This window comes from Amblyraja radiata, chromosome 26 (assembly GCF_010909765.2).
Source record: "Amblyraja radiata isolate CabotCenter1 chromosome 26, sAmbRad1.1.pri, whole genome shotgun sequence".
Classification (NCBI taxonomy): Eukaryota; Metazoa; Chordata; class Chondrichthyes; order Rajiformes; family Rajidae; genus Amblyraja; species Amblyraja radiata.
In genome coordinates, this window is record NC_045981.1 from 37,385,840 (window position 1) to 37,406,376 (window position 20,537).

At 44.2% G+C, this 20,537-nt stretch overlaps 1 protein-coding gene across 1 annotated transcript in view; it reads left to right on the plus strand.

Moving 5' to 3' along the window:
* Positions 1-20,537, plus strand: part of ube2o (ubiquitin conjugating enzyme E2 O) — a 99,411-nt gene that overhangs the window by 68,245 nt on the left and 10,629 nt on the right. Inside the window, exons 10-13 of the mRNA XM_033044744.1 lie at positions 2,377-2,531; positions 7,531-7,643; positions 14,762-14,893; positions 17,224-17,316. Coding sequence (XP_032900635.1) covers positions 2,377-2,531; positions 7,531-7,643; positions 14,762-14,893; positions 17,224-17,316 — 493 coding nt within the window. The remainder of the gene's footprint in view (positions 1-2,376; positions 2,532-7,530; positions 7,644-14,761; positions 14,894-17,223; positions 17,317-20,537) is intronic.

Below are 20,537 nucleotides of genomic sequence, written 5' to 3' on the forward strand. Positions count from 1 at the left end.
CATTGCTACCAAGGTGCACAACAACCTCTGGTTGCGCACGCTCCCATGAGAATGTTCTGCAGCTGAGCTGAGACATCCTGGTACTTGGGACTACAGAATCTCTCTGCCTGTCCCCTTTCACTGCAACCTATCTGATTTCACTTGTTCCTGCAATGCCTTAGAGCCCAACCTGTCACAGGTCTGGCTGTTGTTGCTTTCTACTTCACCACATCCTACACTCAGATGTTTTCTAACTGATAGACTTCTTTTACAGGGGAATGGCTGCAGGTAATTCCTGCACTTTCTGAACCCATTCCCCTTCCTGGTGGCCAGTCATCTACTCTCTACCTGCACCTTAGATGTGTCTCCTGATATACATAGCACAATTAGAACATGGAAACAAATAAAACAGAATCTAAAATTAAGAAACCTATCTCTCTCAATACCAATAGCCAATAACCCATCGTTTAAACCATCAATCATAGACAAATCATTTATACATTGGGAAAGAATGGGAATCAAAACGCTCGAAGATCTGTATGAAGTGGGAAAATTACTATCATTTCAACAACTACAACTGAAATATAATTTGAAAAATAACCAATATTTTAAATATCTTCAAATTTGTGATTATTTGAAAAAATACACAAAAGACTATCATAATATGCCTTCCGACTTACTGGATGAAGCAATGAAGACAAAGGCGGAATCAGCTAACTTAATATCGTACTTATATAATATCATTTTAAACATAGAAATACCCACAACAGATGGAATTAGAAGAGACTGGGAACAAGAATTAGCTATAAAAATTTCAAAAGAGAGCTGGGATAAACATTTACTACAGGTGCATAAATGCTCGATCAATGTACGACATACGCTTATCCAATTCAAAACATTACATAGACTATACTATTCAAAAACTAAATTAAATAAAATCTTTCCTAATGTTTCACCAATCTGTGATAAATGTCTGTGTCAAGAAGCTACCATAGCGCACTCTTTTGTTTTTTGTACAAAAATCCAAAAATTCTGGCATGGAATATTTGATATTTTTTCAAAATTAATTAAAATAAAACTGGTACCAAAACCAGAATGGATCATTTTTGGGATATCGGAAGGTATCCCTGAATTAAACGTGTATCAGAAGAATTTACTCAATTACGGGCTAATAATGGGAAAAAAAGCTCATACTTAAATTCTGGAAAAATGCGCCCACACCAACAATAAAAATGTGGATATCAAATATGTTTGAAACATTACATCTGGAAGAGATGAGATTCCTCTTAGCAGATAAAGCAAACCAATTCCAAAAGACGTGGTCTACGTTTATGGACCTATTACAAGCATGAGGTGCAATAGTAATTTTAAAAATAAATAAATAAATAAATGGTATCAGGACCTGGCATTGGGAGATAAAACAACAAAAACAGACTTGGTTGGTAGTCTTTCTGCGGAGTTTAATGTTATAATAGAGCGATTGTCCTTACTTTCTTTTTCTTTCTTTTCTAGGGTCTACTTTCTTACTTTACTTCCTTCTCTAACTTCTTTTCTAAGGGGCTTTCTTTTCCCAACACTCTCCTGCACTTCACAACTCTTGCGCACCTTCTTTACTTTCCTTACTTCTATCTTTTTCTTAAAGCTTTAAAAAAAAAAAAAATGAAGCGGTACAAAAAATGTATTAAGATATATGTGTTGTGTGTTATTGTAATTTACCGTACTTCTAATAAAAATTAAAAAAAAAAAAAAAAAAAAAAAAGATGTGTCTCCTGGGTAATCCTGAGTTGCCCAAATGCTGCTCTAGTTACCCCATGTGGTCAGTCAGAAGCTGAAGGTACACATGATTCCCTCAATCCTCTCCAGTAACTTATCTACCACAGATATTAGTGGTCCATAGTTCCGGATTTTTCTGGAGCAGCCAAAATGTGAAGGAAAGATCTGCAGATGCTGGTTTAAATTGAAGGTTGACATAATGCTGGAGTAACTCAGCGGAACGAGCAGCATCAGTCTGAAGAAGGGTCTCGAACCGAAACGTCACCCATTCCTTCTCTCCAGAGATGCTGCTTGTCCCGCTGAGTTACCTGAGCATTTTGTGTCTACCTTCAACTGTATATCAGTATGGTGGCATGGTAGAGCCTCTGGGCTTGGAGTATTTACATTCCCGACACCTGTGGCAATTATCACGGCAGCTAAGCCATGAATTAGCCTTGCGGTTGTGGACTGAGCCAGAGTAGCCATGTCCTTTTGTGTGGTGCCTTGATTTGATTGTTGTGTGGTGCCTGTATGATTGTTTGCCCATCTGAGCTCTGTAACGTGCATCTGCCCACTCTGTAACTTTGAGAATGTTATTTCTAATTTTCATTCCTTCCTGAATTCTAATTTTAATTTCTTCCCTAGAATTGCTGTTGAGATTCTGAAAACCAGCACTAGTGTGGATGTGATGTGGCAAGATGGAACTGTGGAGAAAAGCCTTCGATCCAATGACTTGCTGCCAGTCCATCACGTGGATAACAATGAGTTCTGTCCTGGAGATTTTGTGTTGGATAAGCGTGGTGAGTATTTGGTGTTGTTCGAGCAGTAACAGGCCAGAAAATGCCATGAACGTCAAAGAACAAGCAATTTGGTTGAGGACATCGTTGGTTGTTTGTAGAGCACAACAGAGTAGAGACCAAAGCAGATTGGCACTGCAGTGCATCAAGAATAGATGACATCAGAAATTAGTAGCTGACAAAATTTAGGACTCTGTCATATTGTTCTGCAGTGATGCAATGGGGCGGACAAAACTGGGCAGGGTGTGGGTTGTGGGTGGGGGTAGTGGGTGGGGGTAATGGGTGGGGGTTGTGGGTGGGCGGAGTGGGGGTTTTGGGCTCAGTGGGGTGGGGGTTTTGGGTAATGGGTGGAGATTTGGGTAATGGGTGGGGGTTTTGGGCTCGGCGGGGTGGGGGTTTTGGGTGGGCAGATGATGAAAAATTGTATTGCAAAAAATAGTGATATGGTGGAAATGTGAAATATTCATATGTAGACTAGGATGGTTATAATATAAAAGACAGGAACATTTCTTGGTGATCAGGGGAATTTTTTTTGCCAGTACATGTGCATCCAAATGAGAGCCGCTTCAGTTCTGGACAGTGATGTGAGCCAAGTGTGTTAAATGTGCTTGGAGCAACATTTGTAGATCGGTAGGCTGATCAAAGGATTAAGATGCATGGGATTAACAGTGACGTGGTCATATGGCTGACGAGTAGAAGATAGTTATGGTGGATGGACGATAAGTGACTTGGATGTAGATGGGTTGGTTTTTTAGTTTGCAGTAAGATGTGGGGCACCTTTATTTGTAAAGGAAGGTGCCAAAGGAATATGAGCGATGGGAATGAAGCTGGGAAAATACTTTGCAGAACAAAAAAAGCAAAGGAATTTTGTATCTTTATGATTACTAAAGATACTATAAATAATCCATTAAAAAGGATAATGTGGGAAGCAAGCATGCAATAGCCAACAAAGTATTGGGCAAATCAATGGGGCTTTCAAATTATGGAAGATGACTAAAATGAGAAACCATAGGCTGCTTAGCCCAACAACTATTGCAGGACAATTGTTAGCATCACAAGCAATATTGTAACATTTGGGAAATCACCGGTCAGCGTGGATTCATGAAGGAGAGATAATGTGCAACAAGTATTTTGGTTTTATTGAGGAAATCTTAAGCACATTAAAAGCAGGGAACCAACTGGTTAATTTGAACGTTCAGATGGCATTTCACGTAGTTGCAGGATGAGCTCATGGCCTTGACCTAGTAAGTGAATTAGGTATTCCGACTGTGCATGCCATAGGTCTCGACAGCTGTGATGCTGCATGTATACAGACCTGCGTTTCATCCGTAGTCAGGATCGAACCTGGGTCTCCGGCACTGTTGAATAGCTACTGGACCGTCCCTGTTCCCTCCCGAGTGTCCCATCCCTGTCCTGGGGCGGCAGGAGATGTCCGGGGTGACCCTGGACTGACTGGACACCGGCCCGGAGCAGTGGTGGCCCCAGGCATACAGCCAGCGCGGAGAAGACGCGCTAACTACACTGCTCCGGGCCGGTGTCCTATCAGTCCGGGGCCGTCGGTTAACCCGGCAGGACAGGCAGAGTTGAGCTGGAGTTAGCGCTTCTTATCAGCACTGGCTGTAAGCCTGGGGCCGCCACTGCTCCGGGCTGGTGTCCCGTCAGTCCAGGGTCAACTCGGACATCTCCAGCTGCCCCTGGACAGGGATGGGGCACTCGGGAGAGGACGGGGATGGTCCAGTAGCAATTCAACAGTGCTTGCCGAGCCAACGACATGGGTTTGATCCTGACTATGGATGACACGCAGGTCTGTATACCATGCAGCAGCACAGCTGCCGAGAATGTTTATCTTGAGTGACCTTTGACAATTCCAATGATTCCTTGCGTTTTTCTGAATACCGAACTCAGTTATTGTCTGAGGATCTGATAATGGGCAGGAGGCAGTGATTCCGGATCAGGGCTCATTTCCTGTTGGCAACCTGTAACCACTGGTTTATAACCATATAACAATTACAGCACGAAAACAGGCCATCTCGGCCCTTCTAGTCTGTGCCGAACACTTATTCTCCCCTAGTCCCATCTACCTGCACTCAGACCATACCCCTCAATTGCTTTCCCGTCCATATACCTATCCAATTTATCTTTAAATGATAAAGTCAAACCTGCCTCCACCACTTCCACTGGAAGCTCATTCCACACAGCTACTACTCTCTGAGTAAAGAAGTTCCCCCTCATGATACCCCTAAACTTCAGTCCCTTAATTCTCAAATCATGTCCTCTTGTTTGAATCTTCCCTCCTCTCATGGACAAAGCTTATCCATGTCAACTCTGTCTATCCCTCTCATCATTTTAAAGACCTCTATCAAGTCCCCCCTTAACCTTCTGCGCTCCAAAGAATAAAGACCTAACTTGTTCAACCTTTCTCTGTAACTTAGTTGCTGACGCCCAGGCAACATTCTAGTAAATTTCCTCTGTACTCTCTCTATTTTGTTGACATCTTTTCTATAATTTGGCGACCAAAATTGTACACCATGCTCCAGAATTGGCCTCACCAATGCCTTGAAATATTTTAACATTACATCCCAACTTCTATACTCAATGCTCTGATTTATAAAGGCCAGCACACCAAAAGCTTTCTTTACCACCCTATCTACATGAGATTCCACCTTCAGGGAACAATGCAGTTATTTCTAGATCAACTGTTGTTCAACTGCATTCCTCAATTCGCAACCATTTACCATGTACGTCCTATTTTGATTTGTCCTGCCAAGATGTAGCACCTCACACCTATCAGCATTAAACTCCATCTGCCATCTTTCAGCCCACTCTTCCAAATGGCCTAAATCTCTCTAGAATTTGAAAATCTACTTCATTATCCACAACACCACCTATCTTAGTATCATCTGCATACTTACTAATCCAATTTACCACACCATCATCCAGATCATTGATGTATATGACAAACAGTGGACCCAACACAGATCCCTGAGGCACCACACTAGTCACCGGCCTCCAACTTGACAAACAGCCATCCACCATTACTCTCTGGCATCTCCCATTCAGCCACTGTTGAATCCATCTTGCTACTCCACCATTAATACCCAACAATTGAACCTTCTTAACCAACCTTCCATGTGGAACCTTGTGAAAGGCCTTACTGAAGTCCATATAGACATCATCCCTCATCAATTTCCCTAGTAACCTCTTCAAAAAATTCAAGAAGATTAGTCAAACATGACCTTCCAGGCACAAATCCATGTTGACTGTTCCTAATTAGACCCTGTTTATCTAGATGCTTATATATATTATCTCTAAGTATCCTTTCCATTAATTTGCCCACCACTGACGTCAAACTAACAGGTCTGTAATTGCCAGGTTTACTCTTAGAACCCTTTTTAAACAATGGAACAACATGCGCAGTACGCCAATCCTCCAGCACCATTCCCGTTTCTAATGACATTTGAAATATTTCTGTCATAGCCCCTGTTATTGCTACACCAACTTCCCTCAACGTCCTCGGAAATATCCTGTCAGGACCTGGAGACTTATCCACTTTTATATTTTTCAAAAGTGTCCGTACTTCCTCTTCTTTGAATCTCATAGTTTCCATAGCTACTCTACTTGTTTCCCTTACCTCACATAATTCAATATCCTTTTCCTTGGTGAATACCGAAGAAAATAAATTGTTCAATATCTCCCCCATCTCTTTTGGCTCTGCAGATAGCTATCCACTCTGACTCTCTAATGGACCAATTTTATCCCTCATTATCCTTTTGCTATTAATATAGCTGTAGAAACCCTTTGGATTTACTTTCACCTTACTTGCCAAAGCAACTCCATGCTGCCTATAAATATTGTAGATCTCTCTCTTTTTCCGAACCAAGTGTCCAATTTCCCTTGAAAACCATGGCTCTTTCCAATTATTACTATTTCCTTTCAACCGAACAGGGACATAAAGATTCTGCACTCTTAAAATTTCATCTTTAAATGTCCTCCATTTCTCTTCTACATCCTTCCCATAAAACAAAATGTCCCAATTCACTCCTTTTAAATCCTTTTGCATCTCCTCAAAGTTAGCCTTTCTCCAATCAAAAATCTTAACCCTTGGTCCAGTTCTGACCCTCTCCATAATTATATTGAAACTAATGGTATTGTGATCACTGGACCCGAAGTGCTCCCCAACACATACCTCCGCCTGACCTGTCTCATTTCCTAACAGGAGGTCCAGCACTGCCCCTTCTCTGGTAGGTACCTCTATGTATTGCTGCAAAAAACTATCCTGCACACATTTACTACAGGTTTAATCATTGCTGTAGCAGCAACTGTTCGTCAATGACGAATGCAGGATGAGAAAGTATGTATGGTAGCCAAATTTGCAAACAAAGATAAGTGGGAAAGCAATTAGCAAGGATAAACAATTGTTCTTGCAGCTGTGTTACTTTTGTAAAGATCTTGCCCCAAAAGAAGCTTGTGAAGAAATTAGATTAGCTGTTAATCTAGCAACAATCAACCGTCGTGACCCCTTGTACATCTCTGCTCTCTGCCAAGGAACCAGTTTGTGCTTCATGACATGAGGCTCTATAGATGCAGCATGTCAAACTATTACATTAATGGAAAGATGATAAAGTTTGTCTCCTGTGCCCCTGACCAAGGCTTAGTCATTTGTCAGTGGAGTATTCAAAATTCAGCCAAAAATTAAAAAATGTTAGAGTAACTCAGCAAGATAAGCAGCATCTCTGGAGAGAAGGAATGGGTGACGTTTTGGGTCGAGGCCCTTCAGACGGAGTCAGGGGAAAGGTGGAATGAGAGTTATGAACAGTACTTGAAATGAATGGGAGATACACAAAAATCAACATAATCAAGAAAAAGGTAAGGTGTGAAAATGCGAGATCAAAGCAGATGCAGGGGAAGGTGACAAGGAGGAATACAATCAGTAACATGAAGTAAAATTAGCTCTTTACTGCCTTGTGTGTTTGTTTTACAATAACTGATTATTTCCCATAAGCTCAAGATTCCCAGGAAGTTGGTGTGTATGGTGTTGTCCAATCTGTTGATCACATTGGCCGGACGTGCTCCGTAAAATGGTTCAGACCAAAGGCAAATGGTAGTGAGATTGAGGTGAGTCATTCCCAAAACAATTGGATTGAAACTGTACACTTTTTGCACATAGTGTTTTGGATAATGATTGGTTGTTAAAGGTCTTAATGTTGCAGTTTGAATTCTGGCTAAATTCTGAAACTGTAACTAAACCAATAGTGAAGATGTGTAAGAAGGAACCGCAGATGCTGTTTTAAACCGAAGATAGACACAAAAAGCTGGAGTAGCTCAGCGGGACAGGCAGCATCTCTGGAGAGAAGGAATGGGTGACGTTGTGGGTCGAGACCCTTCTTCAGACTGGTTAGGGATAAGGGAAACGAGAGATATAGACGGTGATGTGGAGAGATAAATATTGATTAGCAGGACTGGATGTTACAATCCCTAAGGTTCTTCACCACAACTGACACCCGGTATTCTTGGGGATGACCACTAGGTGATTTTGCTACCAATCAGACACATCTTCAGTTGTGTACCTCAATGTCACTGGCTGTTTCGCCCTTTTATCACAAGACACCCTCAGTCGAGGCAGGCCCACCACAGGGTGATCAGCCCCGGGTGTGTGTCTTATGGTTAGCCTCTAGATGGTCACGTGGCAGCCCAGACAGCATATTTTCTCTTCAGCCACAGCCAGTGACTGCTCCATTCTGCTTTTTTCCCTTCCATCTTCCTGTCTACCGCTGACTGTGGCTGGTTGGGCTCAGGACTCGTGTCCGTTGGTGGGACAGTACTTGGTTGAGCTTCGCCTGGGCTGCTAATACCCTGTGGACTCTGGTGGTTAACCTGCCATTGGGCTTCACTCGACTGATTTGGCCTACCTCTTAGAAGGTAATGGTCAATGCGAGGCCCCACACCAAGCTCTCCCAGGCACTTTTCCCTGCCCTGGTGGATCTTGAGACCCTTCTCTGATGTTATATTTTCCCAGCCACAGATGCAGCTTCGTAGCTTATGTCCTGTCGGGGCTGCTGCTCTGTCAATTGCTGTGCTAGTTGTCTTATTAATAGTCAATTCCTTCCGTTGCAATAAGGGTGGATCCAAAACGCTGATTAGCGATGGATCCTGCTGGTATGAGGAGCTAGCCCATGCCAGCCCCGGTGGGGTCTATTCCCTCCGGTCAGCAGTCTCTCCAGGCCGTCACTAGGTCTTTCCCTGGTTGTCAGCTGCCCTTTCGCAGCGGTCACTGGTTTGATCCAGATGTTTATATTGATTAGTGGGACTGGATGTTACAATCACTAAGGTTCTTCACCACAGCTGACACCCGGTATTCTTGAGGGTGACCACTAGGTGATTTTACTACCAATCAGACACATCTTCAGTTGTGTACCTCAACATCACTGGGTGTTTCAGCCTTTTATCACAAGACGCCCTCAGTCGAGGCAGGCCCACCGCAGGGTGATCAGCCCCGGGTGTGTGTCTTATGGTTAGCCTCTAGATGGTCACGTGGCAGCCCAGACAGCATATTTTCTCTTCAGCCACAGCCAGTGACTGCTCCATTCTGCTTTTTTCCCTTCCATCTTCCTCTCTACCGCTGACTGTGGCTGGTTGGGCTCTGGACTCGTGTCTGTTGGTGGGACAGTACTTGGTTGAGCTTCGCCTGGGGTGCTGATACCCTGTAGACCAATTGGTGCATGTGACAATAAATGTGAACTTGATGTAGAGATAAAGGACAATGAATGAAAGAAATGCAAAAAAGTAACAATGATAAAGGAAACAGGCCATTGTTAGCTGTTTGTAGGATGAAAATTAGAAGCTGGTGCGACTTGGGTGGGGGAGGTATAGAGAGAGAGGGAAATCAATATTCATACCACTGGGCTGTAAGCTGCCCAAGCAAAATATGAGATGCTGTTCCTCCAATTAGTGTTTAGCCTCACTCTGACAATGGAGGAGACCTAGGACAGAAAGGTTTGTGTAGGAATGGGAAGGAGAATTACTGTGTCCAGCAACCGGGAGATCAGGTTGGTTTACACGGGCTGAGCGAAGGTGATCCGCGAAACGATCGCCCAGTCTGCGTTGGCTCTTGCCCATGTATAAGAGTCCACATCTTGAGCAATGGATGCAGTAGATGAGGTTGGAGGAGGTGCAAGTGAACCTCTGCCCAACCTGAAAGGACTGTCGGGGTGGGGTCCCTGGACAGAGTCGAGGGAGGAGGTATAGCGACAGGTGTTGCATTTTCTGTGGTTGCAGGGGAAGGTACCTGGGGAGGGTGTGGTTTAGGTGGGAAGAGATGAGTTAACATAGAAACATAGAAAATAGGTGCAGGAGTAGGCCATTCGGCCCTTCAAGCCTGCACCGCCATTCAATATGATCATGGCTGATCATCCAACTCAGTATCCTGTACCTGCCTTCTCTCCATACCTCCTGATCCCTTTAGCCACGGGCCACATCTAACTCCCTCTTAAATATAGCCAATGAACTGGCCTCAACTACCTTCTGTGGCAGAGAATTCCAGAGATTCACCACTCTCTGTTTTCTCATCTCGGTCCTAAAAGATTTCCTCCTTATCCTTAAACTGTGACCCCTTGTTCTGGACTTCCCCAACATCGGGAACAATCTTCCTGCATCTAGCCTGTCCAACCCCAAGCCGAGTCTATCCAGTCTTTCTTCATATTAAAGTCCTGCCATCCCAGGAATCAGTCTGGTGAACCTTCGCTGTACTCCCTCTACGGGAAGAATGTCTTTCCTCAGTTTAGAAGACCAAAACTGTACGCAATACTCCAGGTGTGGTCTCACCAAGACCCTGTACAACTGCAGTAGAACCTCCCTGCTCCTATACTCAAATTATTTTGCTATGAATGCTAACATACCATTCGTTTTCATCACTGACTGCTGCACCTACATGCCTACTTTTAATGACTGGTGTACCATGACACCCAGGTCTCGCTGCATCTCCCCTTTTCCTAATCGGCCACCATTCAGATAATAAACCAGGGAGTTGCGGAGGGAACGGTCTCTGCGGAAGGCGGAAAGGGGTGGAGATGGGAAAATGTGGCTAGTGGTGGGATCCCATTGGAGGTGGCGGAAATTTTGGAGGATTATATGTTGTATGCGACGGCTAATGGGGTGGAAGGTAAGGACTGGGGCGACTGTCTCTGTTGCGACGAGGGGGAGGGGGGAATAAGGGCAGAGCTGCGGGGTACCGAGTAGACACGAGTGAGGGCCTCCTCTATGATTGGAGAGGGAACCCCCATTCCCTAAAGAACGAGTATTCTAGAAAGGATATTCTAGCATGGAACACCTCATCCTGGACACAGATACAGCGTAGACTGAGGAATTGGGAGTAGGGGATAGAGTCTTTGCAGGAAGCAGGGTGGGAAGAAGTGTAATCGAGATAGTTGGGGGAGTCGGTGGGTTATGATATAGATCTTGGCGGAAGTAAAAGGAAGAAAATTGACAACAAAAAGTATTTTCAGTTGAGTTATTTTGTTTCAGGCTGATAGGGTCCAGACTTTGTTGCTGATCAGATCTGTTTCTTTATCAGGAATGCCAAGGGAATACTGGGACAAAGTTTAGTCCCAGTATAATCACTCAGACATCCGTCAATTGTGGCAAGGCCTGTATACTATAACTAGCTACAAAGCCATGTCAGTTTCAGTTTAGTTTATTGTCACGTGCACAGTAAAAAACTTTTGTTGCGTGCTATCCAGTCAGCAAACAGAACAGAATAGAACAGAACCAGTATTTACATTTTAGAAAAAATAAATAAATAAAGACACAACACAACAGTAAATTAGTCCCTGGTGAGATAGGAGTTGACAGTCCTATTGGCCTGTGGGAAGAAACTCCGTCTCATCCTCTCTGTTTTCACAGCGTGACAGCGGAGGCGCTTGCCTGACCGTAGCAGCTGGAACAGTCCGTTGCTGGGGTGGTAGGGGTCACTCATTATGTTGCTGGCTCTGGATCTGCACCTCCTGGTGTGTAAGTCCTGCAGGGGGGTGAGTGTAGTTCCCATAGTGTGTTCGGCCGAATGCACTACTCTCTGCAGAGCCTTCCTGTCCTGGGCAGAGCTGTTCCCAAACCAGATTGAGATGTTGCGGGACAAGATGCTTTCCACAGCCCCAGAGTAGAAGCACTGAAGGATCCTCAGAGAGACTCTGAATTTCCTCAGCTGCCTGAGGTGGTAAAGGCGCTGCCTTGCCTTACTCACCAGTGCGGCAGTGTGTGTTGTCCATGTCAGATCCTCTGTGATGTGGACTCCCAGGTATTTAAAGCTGCTCACCCTATCCACAGGAGTCTCATTTATTTCCAGTGGCGTGTACGTCCTCGGTTGTTGAGCCCATCTAAAGTTCACAATCAACTCCTTAGTTTTAGTGACATTCAAGAGGAGGCTGTTGTCCTGACACCAGAGTGCCAGATCAGCCACCTCCTCCCGGTAGGCCTTTTCGCCGTTATCGGAGATCAGGCCCACCACCACAGTGTCATCAGCAAACTTGATGATGGAGTTGGAGCTGAACCTGGCCACACAGTCAAGGGAGGTTGGTTTGTGTAATTGTCTGGGCTGCGCCCACAATTCGCTCTAATATCTTGTGGTCTTGGATGGAGCTGTTCCCAAACCAAGCTGTGATGCATTCTGATAATGCTTTCTGTAATGCATCTGTAGAAGTTGGTGAGAGTTGTTGGGGACATGCCAAACTTCATAAGCCTTCTAAGGAAGTAGAAGCTTTGGCGTGTTTTCTTGGTCATTGCTTCAATATGGGTGGTCCAGGAGAAGTTGTAGGTGATATTGACTCCAAGGAATCTCTTCTTCGGCACCGTTTTAAACTGGGGAATGTGTACCGCTTCACTTCCTGAAGTGGATCACTATCTCCTATGTCTTCATCCTTGAGAACAACGTGGACCAACTAGCGGGAGTATTCACAAACATCATTAGTCTCCCCCTACTCTGTTCTGAGGTACCCACCTGATTCAAGAAGACCGCTATCATCACGGTGCCAAAGAAAAGCAAGATCTCATTCCTTAATGGCTACCGTCCAGTGACCTTGACATCCACCATTGTGAAGTACTTCAAGAGGCTGGTTAGGGCACGCATTAAATCCATCCCACCAAGCAACCTTGATCCACTGCTGTTCACCTACTGCCACATGTCGAAGGCTGATGCCATCTCCTTGGCCTTACACTCATCCCTGGAACACCTGGATGAAGGCACCTACATCAGACTCCTATTCATGGACGGTACACAAAAATGCTGGAGAAACTCAGTGGGTGCAGCAGCATCTATGGAGTGAAGGAAATAGGTAACGTTTTCGGGCTGAAACCCTTCTTCAGACTGATAGGGGGTGGCGGGGTGAAAGAAAGAAAAAGGAGGAGGAGGAGCCCGAGGGCTGGGGGATGGGAGGAGACAGCCCGAGGGCTGAGGAAGGGGAGGAGACAGCAAGGGCTAACAAAATTGGGAGAATTCGATGTTCATGCCCACAGGATGCAGACTCCCCAAGCGAAATATGAGGCACTGTTCCTCCAATTTCCGGTGTTGCTCACTCTGGCAATGGAGGAGACCCAGGACAGAGAGGTCGGACTGGGAATGGGAGGGGGAGTTGAAGAGCTGACCCACCGGGAGGTCAGGTAGGTTCTTGCGGACCGAGCGGAGGTGTTCGGCGAAGCGATCGCCCAACCTCCGCTTAGTCTTCACTTCAACTCCCCCTCCCTTCGAGCAGGGACGGTGGCTGCCCATCTTCAGTAGGTTCTCAGTGTCGAACCGAGGGGAGGGGGGTGGAGGTGGAGGGCTGCCGGCCAACCTGGCGGGTTAGGCAGAGCCGAGCTGGGGCCAGCGGATGCAGAGCCGGCTGCAAGTCCGGGGCCTCCCCGCCAGCCCAGGGCCACCCCGCACAGGGACAGGACACCGGGGAGGGGATGGGGACGGCCCAGCATCAACTCAACAGCACCCACAGCGACGGAGAGCCGGGCTTGACCACGGCCGTGGACGAAATGCAAGCCCGCACACAATTCAGCACCACTGTTGCCAAGACTGTTTTTCGCTTGTGACCTATGACCTGGGCATGCGCAGTTGGAATACCGAACTCGCTTATTTAAAAAGCAAAGCACTGCACACACCCTGGCATACATTTAGGGATGGTTGAAAGCTTCAAATTCATAGCAATAAATATCACCAGCACCGTGATCAGCCACATCGAAGTAATAGCCAAGAAAGTACACTAACGCCTCTACTTCCTAAGAAAACAGGAAATTCAGCATGTCCCCAACAACCTTCATTGACTTCTACAGATGTGCCGTAGAGAGCATTTTATTGGGACGCATCAGTGTGGTTTGGGAATGGCTCCATCCAAGACTGCAACAAATTGTAGAGCGTTGTGGACGTAGGCCAGACCATTATGCCAACCAACTCCCTTCCATCGACTCCATCTACGCTGTCTTGCAAAGCCCACCAATATAAAGACCAGTCTCGCACAGATCACTCCCCCTTCTCCCCTCTCCCATCAATCAAGAGGTAAAAAAGTTTGAAATGTCATACTCACAGTTTTGGGGAGAGTTTCTTCCAGGTGCTGTCAGGCAACTGAATCATCCTCTCACCAGCTAGTGTGGTTCTCACCTCCTATCTACCTCATTGGAGATCTTTGAATCATCTTTAATCGGACTTTATCTTGCACTAAATGTTGAACTGTTTATCCTTTATCTGTACACTGAAGACGGCTTGATTGTAATCATGCATAGTCTTTGGATATCACGCAACAAAAGCTTTTGTTTGTTCCTCGGTACACGTGACATACAAACCTAGCCTAAGTAGTTTGATTTATGATGGGAACCAAGGTGATAAAATATCAATATATTCCTGGACAAATATGTACAGTGGTCTTTACACTGCACAATGAATACTCTGAAATGTTGAGTTTTTCTCTGTTTATTTTGTACACTGTTTTAGCATGAAATACATAATTGTGCTCTAAGTTGATCATATATTCATTCTTGGCAGAATTCATTTGGACAGCAAACAGCAATAGAAATGAAGATAATACCAGGAACTAGAATCAAATTTCCCTTGCTTCCACTGGAATTGCCTTGATCTGCTGAAGGGTTTCCTGGCTTCTCACTACCCCAGATCTCCTGATTGAGTGTTCCGTGGTGTATTTTGTTGGTTTGCTGGCAACTCGTTTCAGATGGGTCATTCAAATAAAGCTACTTTATAATTCTAGGAGCTGGGCCAGGAGGAAGATATTAGTGTTTATGACATTGCTGACCATCCAGATTTCCACTTCCGCATTACTGACATTGTGATCCGTATTGGAAATGTTGAAGAAGGCCGAGCTGCTCTGAAGGTTGATGAGGTAATTCTGAAGCTTCTTCCTTTGTACAGAATAGAACTTGGATGTGTTCAGTAGTGGTATATGTTTATAGTTTGAGCCTGTTCTGTTTGTATTGTAGTTTGGGTGCTGAAGGTAACTTTAACACCTGGGCCTTGTCTACTTGCCGCATGTCAGTATTGAGAGAATTGTATTTCATTGGCATTTCACATTTTAGAAGCTCCATGTTGAAATTTGGATGAGCAAATCACCTGAGCTGGTGACTGCCCTATTTGAAAATATCCATCAGGCCATCCCAGCTTTTGTTCCAGTGTCATGTTCTTCAATTTCCTGAACACCTACAAATTTGAAGTGGAGTGGTCCACTCAGCCCATGAGACTTCCCGCCAAAGAATGACCATGACTGATCTGATATTGACTTTGACTCTGCATTCATATCTACTTGCAGAAACCATTAATTTCTTAGCCAAAGCATCCATCAACCTCTGCCTTAAATATTTCACAACTTTGCTTCTACTCCTTTTGAGGAAGTGAGTTCTAAATACACTCCTTATAACACATTGAGAGAAATAATCCTTGTGCCATCTGTCTTAAGTGGATGACCCCAGTTTTTAAATAGATGAATGTATAAAAGGAGACAGTGCTGGAGTAACTCAACATATCAAGCAATATCTCTGGAGAACACAGATAAGTGATGTTTCAGGTCGAGAACTTTCTGAAATTCAGAAGGATTTTAACGGCCAGTCGATCCACGGGCTGCAAGGTTGCAGCCATGCAGAGAATGACAAGGAGCCGGAGAAGGACAGTGGAAGTACTGGCAGTGTCATACTGCTGTGGTGATTCAGATTGAATGTAACCTTTATGGTCGCATTGCTGCCATCCCATTTCAACACAGATCACTCACCTAGTGTACCTGCACTTGTTGTGTTTATATCCTGACCAAGAGAAAATCTAGAATTACTGAAGAAGACAACGAAATGCCCAATGGAGTGAATTGTTAAATGAATCAATATAGAGTTGTGCCCATACATGGGGTTTCCTTCACAAGTCTGTCACTTACCTCTTTCCCTGCTCCATGACATAGTCCAGACTGTCTTGTTGCTGTAATTGATTTCTCATTTAGACACTCTTTAGCAGCACTCTCAAACCTGCCCAGCATATGGGGTCCCTGGAGATCCATTGCAACCTGCCCCTCTACAGATCATCTTTGTCCAGAAACCTGCACCAGGTCTTATGCCATGCATTCATCTGTCTGACCTTGTTCCTACTGTCACAAGCACATGGCTCTTGGAATAAACCAGAGATTACTACTCGAGGTCTTAACCTTTATCCTAACTTCCTATATTCACTCTACAGGACCGCATCCCTTTTTATACATACTTCATTTGCGCTAATGTACACACCAACTTCTGTCTGTTCACCCTCCCCCTTGGTAATTTTCTGCAGCTGTTCAGTGAATTCTTCACCCCGGGGAGGCAACAAGAAATCCTGGGGTAGACACAAAGCGCTGGGGTAACTCAGCGGGCCAGGCAGCATCTCTGGAGAGAAGGAATGGGTGGTGTTTTTTGGGTCGAGACACTTCTTCTTTCCTATCCAAGACATCCTGGGGTCCTATTTGTGACCAGAGTATTAAGACCTATCACTGTCTGGCTTCAACCTTTCCCATTGTGCGTCAACCAGTTCTTGCGCCTTCCATCTGTTTACTGCTGTTGATCCTCCCTGAACAATCACCCTCCACTCAATATCCAAATGCCTTGTGTGTTTTGAAGGGAATGGCCACAATTCCTGCATTCTGTACTCTGTATAACCATCCTTTGGTCATCCATCTACATTCTGCCTGCACCTTGGGTGTGACCATCTCACTAAAAGCCCTATGATGCTCTCAACATCCTGGCGATTGCATCCAGTTCCTTCATGCATTCAGTCAAGAGCTACAGCTGGGCATTTCTCAAGTGTAGTCACCTCTTGCAGTAGTATCATACCTCACCCAAACTGCCATTCTGAGTGAGCTCAAACCAGAGGAAAGTTTAACAAGACCTTGCCTTATCTTACCTTTGTCCTCTGTTCACTATCCTTGCCAAAGCCTCAAGCCCAAACCTTACACTTCAGTCTCAAGCTCAGCACTCCCAAAATGGTCTTCCTGATTGTTAATGAAATTCATGGTCCATTTTCCTAATGTTGGTTTAGAAAAGAAACAAGATAATGGGACAATTTATTGCCTGGAATGAATTCAGAATTCTGGTTTTGAGAAATGCTTCTGCATTCGACTAATATCTTTTGCTTTTTTGGAAATTGTATTATTAATTTAAATAGGAGGATCTGTATACTTTGAGTGAGCAATTCTCTTCCTTTCAGGAACCATCTGTTGGTCAAGTATCTCGAGTTGATGTCAGTGGGAAGGTTGAAGTAGTCTGGGCAGATAACTCCAAATCTAGTATACTACCTCAGGTAAGAAGCCCAACGGTCAAAATATTGCCAAAACCAAATAGTGTTACCTCCAACGATGAAGTTAAACGGAGGCATCCTGCTGCCAGTTGAAGATATTTAATAAGAATTAATCAGAAGTGTGTATACAACAATTGACGGGTTCAAAGCTTTTTGTCTCTAAGATTCTCCTAAATCTGAGTTCTCCCCAAAAGGAATTGTTTTTTCTCTGTACTCTGAACTGGGAAGAGATCCTCGGGTAATCACAAATGATTTTGCATCCATCTCCTTTGAAGTCCAAATTTTATTAGATTGTATTTTGATTGAATCTAGTCACTGATATTTGCAGAAATAATTGGCCTAATTAAATTAGATGCAGTTTGATAGTAGAGAGAGGAGTCAAAATCTATAGGCATAACTACAGAACAATTTGATTAAATTGTTAATTAAATAAGTCTGGAATGAAAAACCGGTGTCGGAAATGATCAAGAAAACGACCAAATTCAGAACCCAGCTGGTTTGCTGATTTACTGCAAATTGGTGAATCTGCTGAACTTGATTAGGCCTATAGGTGACTGCAGACCCAAATGTGTACCAAGTAACTAGAACCTTCCACACCATGAGCCATAGTTGTACAGCACAGAAACAGTCCCAGTGGCACACCACATCCATGTTGATTTTGTTGATCATCTACACTAATTCCATTTGCTTGCATTAGTCCATATTCTTCCGTGGGTTGCCTATGTAAATATCTCAAATGTAGTGCTTGTAGTTGATTCAACTACCTCCAGCCGCAATGCATTCCATATGTCAACTAGTGTGTGTTGTGAAAGTACTTTCTCCTTAAATCCCCTTAAGCTCTATCTTGCCATAAACCTATGCCCTGTTTTTGTTTCCCATTCCATGGGAAAAAGATTCTATCTGCCCTCTGCCTCAAATTTTTAATCAGATTGCCTCCTAGCTATGGAAAGCCCACCCAATCCAATCTCTTCCCATAACTAAAACCAATCCACACATGACCGGGTGACGTTGCATCTTGCATAGAACAGTAGCTCAGCAGGTCAGGCAGCATCTCTGGAGGACACAGGTGATTTAGTTTAGTTTAGAGATACAGCGCGGAAACAGGCCCTTCGGCCCACCAGGTCCACGCCGACCAGCGATCACTGCACATTAACACTATCCTCCATCCATTAGGGACAATTTTTACATTTACCAAGCCAATTAACCTACAAACCTGTTCGCCTTTGGCGTCTGGGAAGAAACCGAAGATCTCTGAGAAAACCCACGCAGATCACGGGGAGAACGTACAAACTCCGTACAGACAGCACCCATAGTCAGTATCGAACCCGGGTGTCCGGCGCTGCATTCGCTGTAAGGCAGCAACTCTACCGCAGCGCCACCGTGATATTTTGGGTCTGGAACTTTCAGAGCCTGGTAAATCTCCTCTGAATTCTGTAATAGGACTACATAATTCCAGTGGTGTGGTAACCAGAACTGCACACAACACTCCAAGTCAGTTCTAACTAGTGTCTTGTAAACTTGCAAATAACACGCCAAGTTTTGTATTCTATGCCCTCACCAATGAAGACACTCATGGTATCTTCCTCCTTTATAACCATATAATAATTACAGCACGGAAACAGGCCATCTCGGCCCTTCTAGTCGGTGCCCAACACTTATTCTCCCCTAGTCCCATCTACCTGCACTCAGACCATAACCCTCCATTTCTTTCCCATCCATATACCTATCCAATTTATTTTTAAATGATAAAATCGAACCTGCCTCCACCACTTCCACTGGAAGCTCATTCCACACAGCTACCACTCTGAGTAAAGAAGTTCCCCCTCATGTTACCCCTAAACTTCTGTCCCTTAATTCTCAAATCATGTCCTCTTGTTTGAATCGTCCCTACTCTCAATGGAAAAAGCTTATCCACGTCAACTCTGTCTATCCCTCTCATCATTTTAAAGACCTCCATCAAGTCCCCCCTTAACCTTCTGCGCTCCAAAGAATAAAGACCTAACTTGTTTAACCTTTCTCTGTAACTTAGTTGCTGACGCCCAGGCAACATTCTAGTAAACCTCCTCTGTACTCTCTCTATTTTGTTGACATCTTTCCTATAATTTGGCGACCAAAATTGTACACCATACTCCAGAATTGGCCTCACCAATGCCTTGTACAATTTTAACATTACATCCCAACTTCTATAATCAATGCTCTGATTTATGAAGGCCAGCACACCAAAAGCTTTTTTTAACCACACTATCTACATGAGATTCCACCTCAGGGAACTATGCACAGTTATTCCTAGATCCCTCTGTTCAACTGCATTTCTCAATTCGCTACCATTTACCATGTACGTCCTATTTTGATTTGTCCTGCCAAGATGTAGCACCTCACACTTATCAGCATTAAACTCCATCTGCCATCTTTCAGCCCACTCTTCCAAATGGCCTAAATCTCTCTAGACTTTGAAAATCTACTTCATTATCCACAACACCACCTATCTTAGTATCATCTGCATATTTACTAATTCAATTTACCACACCATCATCCAGATCATTGATGTATATGACAAACAACAGTGGACCTAACACAGATCCCTGAGGCACCCCACTAGTCACCGGCCTCCAACCTGACAAACAGCCATCCACCATTACTCTCTGGCATCTCCCATTCAGCCACTGTTGAATCCATCTTACTATTCCACCATTAATACCCAACAATTGAACCTTCTTAACCAACCTTCCATGTGGAACCTTGTCAAAGGCCTTACTTTGGCCAAAGTCCATATAGACAACATCCACCGCTTTACCCTCATCAATTTCCCTAGTAACCTCTTCAAAAAATTCAAGAAGATTAGTCAAACATGACCTTCCAGGCACAAAACCATGTTGACTGTTCCTAATCAGACCCTGTTTATCCAGATGCTTATATATATTATCTCCAAGTATCCTTTCCATTAATTTGCCCACCACTGACGTCAAACTAACAGGTCTATAATTGCCAGGTTTACTCTTAGAACCCTTTTTAAACAATGGAACATGCGCAATACGCCAATCCTCCAGCACCATTCCCATTTCTAATGACATTTGAAATATTTCTGTCATAGCCCCTGCTATTTCTACACTAACTTCCCTCAATGTCCTAGGGAATATCCTGTCAGGACCTGGAGACTTATCCACTTTTATATTTTTCTAAAGTGTCAATACTTCCTCTTCATGAATCTCATAGTTTCCATAGCT